The sequence below is a fragment of the Metarhizium brunneum genome, chromosome 7 (assembly GCF_013426205.1).
Source record: "Metarhizium brunneum chromosome 7, complete sequence".
Taxonomy (NCBI): domain Eukaryota; kingdom Fungi; phylum Ascomycota; class Sordariomycetes; order Hypocreales; family Clavicipitaceae; genus Metarhizium; species Metarhizium brunneum.
The window spans coordinates 225,728-237,789 of NC_089428.1; the positions used below are offsets into that span (position 1 = coordinate 225,728).

A 12,062-nucleotide genomic window follows, 5' to 3' on the forward strand; every position below is an offset into this window, starting at 1 on the left:
AAGTTTATCTATAACCATAAATATACTATTATATTTTATATTAATTATTAGTTCTTTTAATATTAATAGCTTTATAATATAATTAAAAGCTATTAATTCCTATAGTTATATTAGTACTAATAATAGTTATAGTTCCTTATATAGCTTATATTATAAAGCCTTACTTTTTTTATATTATATATATTTATTAATAACCTTCTTAATTATTTTTTTAATTCCTAAGAAATTATATTATTATTATATCTTATCTAGTATTTTATAGATTCCTTAATATTTATAAGCTAGGTATTTATATATTTCTTTAATATATTCTTCTTATAACTCTAATAATATCTAGATTTTCTCTCTATATATTAATACTTCTCTTAGGTAGTATATATATCTTATTAATATATCCCTAATATATTATATATTATTTATTACTTATTAGTATATTTTATTATATATTAGGTTTTCTTTTTATACTTTTAATATAATATTTAATTATCTTTACTAAAAGTTATTATTTTTATTAATTTTAAGGAGTTATCTTATTATTATAAGTACTCTTATATTATAATTACTTCTTTAACTTAAAGTATTTACTTATTTATTTTTAGATTCTTTTTAATAAATAATTTTATAATTAAATTCTAAAAGATATTTAGCCTATTAAATTTATTATTTATTTAATTATTATATTATTATAAAATAAGAGATGTTTTTATGATTAATATATATCTTAACTTTATGTTTACTTTTTATAAAATAGTATTTAAATTCCTTAAAAATATTAATAATTACTAAGAATTTGTTACGACCCAGCACGTAGGCTGCAGGTTGGGCCGGCTGCATGGAGCCGCCGGGCGGCACAGGCATGACGGGCCACGGAACATTGGTCGGCACGACAGGACCAATGGGAAGGACGCTCAGTTATTATAAGTGAGCATGCACAACGCTCACCAGTGTTTGGAAGTGAGCATCGAGGATGCTCACCTCCGCGATAACTAGCAACCGTAGTATATAGGGACCCCCAAATTCGCTTCATAGATAGCCTCTAGCTCCTTAGCTTTCAACACAGATCATTACATTGAATAAGCCTCGCTTACAACTCTTTGACTCTGATCACTTGGTTACGGTCTACGACCTATTACCAACGTAACACCCAACTGCTCAGATTGACTGCCCTAGTGGCTCTGCCAACATAAACTACGACTAGTTTATCCCTTGGGAACCTTAGCCGTTACACGTTGAAAGCTCTTGTTCAGACTACTACCGCGTCACTCTGAGCAATACCTGATAACTGTCAACATGGCACCACGCGAGACTACCACCGCATCTGGATCCAATGAAACCCGAGAGGGACCAACCACCATCTCTGCTCACGACATGCTTGCTGAGATCATACGCCTTCGGGAACGGGTCCAACAGATGGAAGAAGAACGGCAGGAACAAGCCACGACTGCGGCCACAATTAAAAAGGACTTGGGAGAAATCCTTAGACCCAGGGCACCAGGACCGTACGACGGATCCCCGGGTGCGCTTCAAGGATTCCTCACTCAACTCAGGGCTTACCACCGACAATTCCCGACCAAAATGGAAGAATCCTCTGCCAAGGTACTGCACGCAGGAGGGTGTATGACGGGAGTGGCACTCGCATGGTTTGAACCCATTATGAGGGACTACCTTAACAAAGAAAAAGACGACCGCGAAGAAGAAACCAACACCATTTTCGAAAGTTACGATGAATTCGAAAAAGCTATCAAAAAGGCCTTTGGAACAGTTGACGAAGCTAGGGCTGCTGAGTACTACATCGACGGGCTCAAGCAGAAGGGATCGGCATCCGATTATGCCGCTCGCTTCAGACAACTTGCATCTCAGCTTGACTGGGAGGACGAACCTCTTATGTCAGCTTTCTATAAAGGACTTAAGGAAGAAGTCAAAGATGAACTCTACAGGGAGAACAGACCAGACAACTTATCGGACTACATCGCTATGGCGGTACGAATCGACGACAGACAGTATCAGCGACGCATACAGAAGAAACAGGGTAAAGGAACCTGGAGCCCTGCCAAAGGGAAGAGTTACCAAGCCAATCAACGCAGAAAGCGTGACGAACCTATTGCCTATGGTCACACTCTTAACCCTGGACGAATGGAGCTTGACGCTACCAAGAAAGACGACAAAAAGGAAAAGAAATGCTACAACTGCGGAAAACCAGGACATTTCGCCAATAAATGCAAGAAACCCAGGAAAGAATGGAAGCCAGTACCAGAAGGAGGTAAGAAACAACTCAATTCTACTAACCAACAGAAAATCGAAGTTACCGAATCAGAGGTGGAACATAAGAACCTCAACTGGACCTTCTGCTATGACGACAACTGCTACGTTCACATGAGCAGCAAACAAGAAAGAGGATGGTTTCCAAAAGAACCAAGAAAACCAAAGAAGAAAATTATGAACTTCATAGGAAACGGACTGCAAGTAGCCAAACAACTGGTACAAGAAGACCTGGACGAACAATCAATGGAAAAGAGAACGCTTGCAATGACGGGACGAAAGGAACTCCATGAACCAAAATCGCCAGAATATTTGGACGAAGACTCGCACCAAGAAATTCTCGATTGGGTGCGACAACAAGCAGAAGCAAGGAAGAATCGAAGGGAACAACAATATAGGGAGGAGCAAGACGCACAAATCCTCACCACCTTCGACGAACCGGAAGATAGAGTAAGGGAAATGAGCGTCGATGACGACAACGCAATCCTAGATACTCCAGAAGCGTCCGAAGACGAACGAAGCGAGGAAGAAACGCCTGCAAGGCTGACAGCCACACAAGAACAAGCTGTACAGCGATATTTCCCCGCACCAACAGGAAAACATTTCGCAATTCCTATTCTAGCAGTGGACACCACCACGGCAATGGAAAACCAGACACTATGGTTTCCGGAAGGAGAGAAGGAAGACGATCCTAGACTCTCACCAAGACACGCGGAACATACACGTTTAGCATGGGCATCATGCGCGTTTGCAATGTGCCAGGCACACTTTCAAACCAAGGCACGATTGGATGCGTTTCCGATCAGGATGAAAGGATATCCGATCAAAGCACCATACTTCAGATGGGAACTCCTAGAATGGAGAGTGAAGATAATCAATAACGATCAAACGATGATCTTGGAACCCGATTCAAACACACCCATCAAATGCCGAGCTCATACAGATCCTACGGACGTATGTGAATCAGACACATGCCAGTTACATGTACATACGAAGAACAGGCAGTGGCATCAGTATGTGTATGAGGGAAAAATCCCAACACACAGAAGGGAGTTACTACTCAAGTCACCTCGATGTGAAACAAAAGACCACATGGTATGCCCACTACCTAATTGTTCAGAACATATGGTAGATAAGGCCAGGGAATGGCACAAGTGGCAATGTGGAACACCAGCAGCATACAAACGGACACAGCGAGCATTAGACATACTCGAACAGAAAGACCCCAGGGGAACCACAGAATCAACATACCACAGTGAACAACAGTTGGATAAGTGGTACAACGAACAGAAGTTCAACCCCAGATGCAACAGGAAATATGCGGTAAACTGCGACAACCCAAGATGCGAAAAACACGGAGAAATGAAAAACCAAATTTACAATCGCCTATGTCAAATGTTTGACGATGGGTTTTGCTTCAAGCACCCGCAAAACGGAACTGGACCTACAGAATGGTACCAAGAAATGAAACGACAAATCGCAGAAGAATCTATTCCGGAAAACTCAAAAAACGAGGCACGCCATCTGTAAAAGGGCTACAGGCTGGCATGAAAAGAAAGACGCTAATGACCCTCAACGCAACCCAGAACGGACGAAGCGACAAAATGGTATTAGACGCCGAAGTCATGGGACATCGCGTTCGCATACTTGTGGACAGTGGCGCGATGGGCAACTATATCTCACCCAGAGTTGTGAATCGTTACCAACTACCGTGGAAACACAAAGAGGCACCATACGAGTTAACTGATATCGAAGGAAAACTTTTTGCCTATAATGACGGAATCATTAACCAAGAGACTGATCATCTCGAAGTACAGATTCAAAGTCATTCAGAAGTGATTCAACTCGATGTTATGGACGTATCGGAACACGACCTAGTGTTAGGGTACCCATGGTTATGGGAGAGTAACCCACTGATCAACTGGAGGACAGGCCAACTGAAGTGGAACGAGACTTCAGGCCAACAGAATCAGCAGAATTCGGAAGAAAGAACGAAATTTCGTCATAACTTAGCTCATGAACAGAGTTCTGAAGAAAAAGAACCTTCAAGCAAGTTATCCAAGGACCAACGACAACAAACAAGCGGCAGAAAAGCAGTCAAAACAATTGGATCCACCGTAACGACCTCGACGGCGCTACAAACCGGGATACGAACAACAATAAGCAACAAGAAGACAAAAGCCAAGATCCGAAAGGTTATTGCCACCTTAAGGAAAGACCTCGCGAACACAAACAAGAAACTCGAAGGAGAAAAGAGGAACGAGAACGATAAAGACGACAAAAGCCCAATAACGAAAGAAGAAAGACTCAAGAATATCCCTAAGGAATACCGGAAATACGAAAAATTATTCGCAGAAGAATTAGAAACCGGATTACCAGAACACAGCCAATGGGATCATCAGATTGAATTGATAGACGGAAAGTCGACAACATTCCATAAGATTTACAACTTAAACGCAAGAGAACTCGAAACACTACGGGAGTACATCGACGAGATGTTAGCGAAAGGCTACATCAGAGCATCCACATCAGAAGCTGGATACCCAGTTATGTTTGTTCCAAAGAAAAACGGGAAACTGCGGTTAGTAGTGGACTATCGGCGATTGAACGCGATTACCATGAAGGATCGAACACCGTTGCCACTAATATCGGAACTACGGGACCGATTGCACGGAATGAATTGGTTCACCGCTTTGGACCTGAAGGGAGCATACAATTTGATTCGAATAAAGAAAGGCCATGAATGGAAGACAGCCTTTAGAACGAAGTTCGGACTATTCGAATACCTGGTAATGCCATTCGGGCTTACCAACGCACCAGCGACATTCCAACGAATGATCAACAGCGTACTACGAAAATATTTGGACAATTTTGTGGTAGTGTATCTGGACGATATACTGATCTTCTCAAAAACCCTGGAAGACCACAAAAGACATGTACACAAGGTACTACAAGCGCTACAAGACGCGAAGTTACTAGTGGAACCAGCAAAAAGCAAATTCCATACCCAGGAAGTAGACTTCCTAGGACACACGATACGACCAAACGAGATACGAATGGAAAAGACAAAGATTGAGGCAGTAAGGAACTGGCCAACACCGAAGAATGTCAAGGACATACAAAGCTTTAGAGGCTTTGCGAACTATTACAGGAGATTCATCAAGAGCTACGGCGAAATCGCAGCACCCTTGGATGAACTCACCAAGAAGGATAAGCAGTGGAATTGGAACGATGAGGCGCAATGTGCCTTTGACAAGATCAAAGAACTCATCACATCCGAACCTGTTTTGAGAACCTTCGACCCAGAAAAAGAAACGGAACTAGAAACCGACTCATCAGACTTTGCTCTAGGAGCACAAGTTGGACAAAGAGACGATGACGGAAAACTACACCCTATTGCGTTCTACTCGAAGAAACTTCATGGAGCAGAACTCAACTACCCCATCTACGACAAAGAATTCCTAGCAATCATCAATGCTTTCAAGGAATTTAGACACTATCTCATGGGAAGCAAACACAAAGTTAAGGTGTATACCGATCATAAGAACATCTCTCATTTTGCGACGACGCAACAATTGAATGGACGACAAATTCGATGGGCCGAATATCTTTCAGAATTCGACTACGAAATCATCCATCGAAAAGGATCCGAGAACGGACGAGCAGACGCTCTAAGTCGAAGAAGCGACTACGATACAGGAGTACCTACAGCAACAGGACCACTCCTTGAGATCAATAAAAATGGCAATTTCCAGCAGAAACAACTGAATGCCATATTGAAAGTACAGAAAGAAGACCCAGTATACGGCAAAATACACCAATGGGCAACAGACAATATACAACACATTGGGGACGTACCGACGGGATGCACATGCCACCCAGGAGGAGTACCAATGTATGGAGAGAAAATCTGGATACCACCAGAATTACAAGAAGAATGCATCAAAGAAATGCATGAACATCCAGTCTACGGACATCAAGGAATCCGCAAGACACTGGATAAGATACGACGACAATACGATTTCTCAGGAATCAAGAAAATGGTCGAAAAGGTTGTCAACGAATGCATACAATGCGGAAAAAGTAAGGCTTCACGACATAAGCCATACGGAGAACTGCAACCATTACCAGTACCAACACGACCATGGGAATCGATAGCTTTCGATCATATTACGAAGCTACCAATGTCAAAAGAACCAATGACCAACGTGGAATATGACAGCATATTCGTGGTCACGGATAGACTCACAAAATACGGATACTTTTTACCGTACAGAGAAGCAAGCAATGCAGAAGAACTTGCATATGTGTTCTTACGAACAATAGCAAGTAACCATGGACTGCCAGAAGAAATCATATCGGACAGAGGAAGTACATTTACTTCTAAGTTTTGGCAAGCACTTATGGCACAACTTGGAACGAATCACAAGTTAAGCACCGCATACCATCCACAGACAGATGGACAGACGGAAAGATTGAACCAGACGCTTGAACAGTATCTACGATGTTACATCAATCATCAACAGGACGATTGGGTTAAATGGTTACCTACAGCGCAATTGGCTTACAATAGCTCGATATCAGAATCGACAAAGCAAACACCAGCCTACGCCAATTACGGATTTAATCCCGAAGTATTTCGAACACAGCGCGAAGGACCGCAAGCAGAACGAGCGATGCTGCAAGCAGATGAACTGAAGAGATTGCACGAAGAAATGCGACACGAATTGGAATTCGTACGAAACAGAATGGCACAATACCATAATCGTAAAAGATCGAAGGGACCAATCTTTGGGGAGGGAGACATGGTCTACCTACTCCGACGAAACATCAAAACAACGCGACCAAGCGACAAATTGGACTACAAAAAATTAGGACCATTCGCTATCAAGAAAAGAATATCGACAAACAACTACGAACTTTCATTACCAAAGACTATGAGGAATCATCCTATAGTACACATTTCACTTCTTGAGAAAGCACCAAACAATGCACCAGCAGAAGAAGACATCGAAGTCATGAACGAAACGGAATATGAAGTAGAACGGATCTTAGACATGAGGACAAGAAACAAAACACGCCAATATCTCATTAAATGGAAAAGCTATGGAGACGAGGAAAACACATGGGAACCTACGGAGCACCTGAAGAATTGCCAGCACCTATTACGGCAGTATCACCAGCAGCATTCAACAAGGCATCCCCAAACACAGCGTTCCAATCCAACACGTCAATAGCGCCTAGAGATTGCGCATCGATAACAGCCTCGGATTCGCGACGCTCCTCCTCCTCCAACTCATCCAGCGATTGCAGACCCAAGCGAGTCATTTGTTGACCCTTGGTAACCAACTGCCGCTTTTGGCGGCGCAGTCGCGCTAGACGGGCCAGCGCTTCATTCAACTCAGCCTGAGCCTTGAGCATTTGCTCTTCCGCTCTCTCTTCCTCCTGATCCAAACGTTTCGATTCGGAAATAATGCGACCAACTACAAGGACACTCATTAGCAAAAAACAGTGACACACAAAAAGGACACCTACGCGAGCTAATCGCGACACCAGAAGCATCACAGGAACGCCCCCGCCGCACGCATTCCCCGCACTTGGAGGAACGCTCAATCATCTTGCAACGAAGACCACGGGCGGAACAAAAGGAACACGGCATGACGTCGTAACCAAACGATTCAATGGAATCAGCCAAGCGATCGTTCCGTAAGGTAGAAGGAGCCTTCAACGAGGGATCTTTTCGCTTTCGGGTACGAGGAACGACGGTACGACTGGACATGGCGTCAGAAGGACATCACAAAGGATGAAAAGAAAGAGGAACTTACCAACGAAAAGAAAAGGGCAGAGGAACTACTTATGAAACAAGGCCTAGGTCTTGAGGACAAGACCATGGGAGAGGGGACATCGTGTTACGACCCAGCACGTAGGCTGCAGGTTGGGCCGGCTGCATGGAGCCGCCGGGCGGCACAGGCATGACGGGCCACGGAACATTGGTCGGCACGACAGGACCAATGGGAAGGACGCTCAGTTATTATAAGTGAGCATGCACAACGCTCACCAGTGTTTGGAAGTGAGCATCGAGGATGCTCACCTCCGCGATAACTAGCAACCGTAGTATATAGGGACCCCCAAATTCGCTTCATAGATAGCCTCTAGCTCCTTAGCTTTCAACACAGATCATTACATTGAATAAGCCTCGCTTACAACTCTTTGACTCTGATCACTTGGTTACGGTCTACGACCTATTACCAACGTAACACCCAACTGCTCAGATTGACTGCCCTAGTGGCTCTGCCAACATAAACTACGACTAGTTTATCCCTTGGGAACCTTAGCCGTTACAGAATTCTTTATTATAAATAAGGTAATTAAGTTTTACTTTATAAAGTTTCTTTAAGTAAAATATAATAAGATATAATTTTTTATTATTATCTTTTTATTTAACTTATACTCTTAAAGTAAAGTTTAATAAGTTAGTTTTTAATTTTATTTTTTTTTTTAGGTTAAAGGTTCTTAAAATAGGTTTAAATATAATAAGTTTTTTAATTTTATTAAAAGTATATTACACCTTATTATTTTAATTCTATTACTTATCCTTCTTAGTAAGTTTATTTAAGGGTATTATGATTTTATTATAGCTCTTAATAAATCTCTTATAATAGTTTATAAAGCCTTTAAAGCTTTATATATCCTTAATATTCTTTAGTATTAGCTAGTTCTTTACTGCTTTTACTTTAGATTTTTTTATTTATATTTTATTTAGTTATATTATATATCCTAGGAAGTTTACTTCTTATATATAGAATTTACTTTTTATTAGTTCTACTAATAACTTTATGTTTTATAGTGCTTATAATACCTTATATATATATCCTTTATAGTCTTTTAGGGTTTTTAAGAAGATTAATATATTATTTAGATATACTACTATAAAATTATTTAAATATTTTTATAGTATATTATTAATTATTTATTAGAATATTATTAGTGTATTAATAAGCCTAAATAATATTACTAGGTATTTAAATAATTTAAACTTTATTTTAAAGGCTATCTTTTATTTATAGCCTTTTTTTATTTAAATTAAATTATATACTCCCTTTAGGTCTAAAGTAGTAAACTAATTTATTTTATATAATTAGTCCTATAGTTCTAATATAAGTAGTAATAATATTTAATCCTTTATAATAACCGCGTTTAATTACTAATAATCTACTATTAATTATAGTTTTTTATTTTTTTTTAAAATAAATATAACTAAGTATCTAGCTTTTAATATAAATGCTTTAATATAGCTTTTTACTAGTATTTTATTAATATATTCTTATAATATCTTAAGTTTTTTTATATTTAAGTTATAAATCTTATAAAATATTATTAATTTTTTATTTATTAAGTTAATTTAATAATCTTATTAATTATATTTTAATAGTCTGGTTTTTAATTTTTTTATAAATAATTTTTTATATTTTTAGTATTTTTTAAGGATATTCTTAAGTTTTTCTCCTTTTATTATTAGGCTTTTATTATCTTTATTATTTTTATTCTTCTTTTCTTCTTTAAGTTTCTTATTTATATTTATAAGGTCTTTCCTTAAGGTAATAATAACCTTTTAGATCTTAGCTTTTATCTTCTTATTACTTATTATTATTTATATCTTAGTTTATAGTGCTATTAAGGTTATTATAATAGATCTAATTATTTTAATTACTTTTTTACCACTTATTTATTATTATTAGTTCTTAGATAACTTACTTAAAGGTTCTTTTTCTTTAGAACTTTATTTATAAGCTAAGTTATAATAAAATTTTATTCTTTTTTTTAAATTTTATTAATTTTATTAGCTTAAAGTCTTATTTTACTTTAATTAGCTTATCCTTTAATTAATTAGTAGGTTACTTTCCTATAATTATAAGTACCTTAATACTAGGTTATATTCTAATATATTTATAATATTAAGTTAAATTACTTTTAAATAACCTTAAATTTATACTTTAAGATAATTAGTTTCTTAGTTAATAATTCTATTATTATAAGTAAAAAGTTTTCCTTTAATATTAATTAACTTATATAATACCTTTTTATATTTTTATAGTAATTAATAATAATTTATAACTTTAAGTAAGATATAATTACTTATTATACTACTATTTATAAGTATATAAATATAATATCTTATAACTTTAGTATTTAATATTATTTTATTACTTTATTTATTCTAGGTTATATTAAGGGTTATTAATATCTTTCTTTTTATGCCAGCTTATAGCCTTTTTATAAATAATATGCCTTATTTTTTAAGTTTTTTAAAATAGATTCTTTTATAATTTATTATTTTATTTTTTAGTATTATTTTATAGGTTTAGTTTTATTTTATAGGTACTTAAAGTAAAACCTATTATTAAATATTTAATATAAGTAGTTATAAATTTAATTTTTTATTTCTTTATACTTCTTATATATTAAGTTATTATAGTTTACTATATATTTCTTATTATATCTAGGGTTAAACTTTTATTTATTATATTACTTATTTAAATTTTATTTATTATAATATATTAATTTTATAGTTCCCTTAGGGTTTTTTTATTTAAGTATATTTAATACTTATTATATTTATTTATATATTATTAGTATTTTATATTATTACTTATGCTATTTCCTAGCCTTATTTATTATATATTTTAAATAATTTAATAATAAATATACTATATAGTCCTTTATTTTATATTAAGGTAACTTAAGTAATAACTCTCTTTTATATATTAGGATCTTTCCCTTATATATATACTAATACTATTACTTATTTTTTATATATATATATAATTAGTATATATCTAATTTATATACGTCTATAAGGTCTATATAAGCTTAGTATTTAATAGGTATATTTAAATTAGGTTCTAAGATTATTATTTAATTATTATTAATTATCTTTATTTTCTATTCTAAGAGTTCTTATTTAAAGTATAATACCTTAATTAAATATCCTTTTATCTTAATTAAAAATATATCTAGTTATATCTTAGTTTAAAAGTATACTTAATATATTATAAACATATATAATACCTATATTAAACGTGTATACTTTATATGTCTTAATAAGATTTTAGGATTATTTTCCTTCTCTCCTTTTAAAAACCATAATATCTGATTTTTTATTATTATAATAATATCTATTACTAGAATAAGAATTATAAAATATTTTCTTATTAATATAAGGAAATATTATTATATAACTTATTCTTATATAGTTATTAGCTTTATAGGCGTTTTTTTCTTACTTTATTTATCTTTAGATGCTTCTAAAGTATCTAAGATTATATTATTATTATTAATACTTATTTCCCTTACTTTATTTTTTAATTTATTAAAGGTAGTAAGAATTTATACGTTTTACTTCTCCTTATATTATTATTCCCTTTAAATCTTCCTTGCTTTTACTTATTATTATACCTAATTAAGAATTTCTTAGTATAAGTTTTTATTTAAATATTTTAATAATTTTAGTTTATAAAGTTCCTTTTATCTTATTATTATAAGTATTCTCTTTTTTATTAATTATTTATTTAGGTCTTCTTATACTAGTTATTTAGCTACTTATAATTTATTTCTTATAAAGTTTATAATTTTTTTTTTTAATTTTCTTAGTTCTTTTAAAAACTATTCTCTTTTTTATTTATTACTTATATAAATATAATAATTATTATTATAATAAAAGGTCTAGTTAAGGTTTTTATATTTTACCTTTGATTTAATAACTTTGATTTTTTATTAGTTAGTAAAATTAAGTTATTTCTTAT

General features: G+C 35.1%; 1 protein-coding gene across 1 annotated transcript; it reads left to right on the forward strand.

The window, feature by feature from the left end:
* Positions 1–1,290: 1,290 nt before the first annotated feature.
* Tf2-12_16 (Transposon Tf2-12 polyprotein) lies at positions 1,291–7,496 on the forward strand (the record flags this gene model as incomplete). The annotated part of the gene is made up of 2 exons (XM_066131705.1): positions 1,291–3,213; positions 3,846–7,496. 2 exons carry the CDS (start codon positions 1,291–1,293, stop codon positions 7,494–7,496), a joined length of 5,574 nt encoding a protein of 1,857 aa, XP_065987788.1.
* Between the last annotated feature and the right edge of the window lie 4,566 nt (positions 7,497–12,062).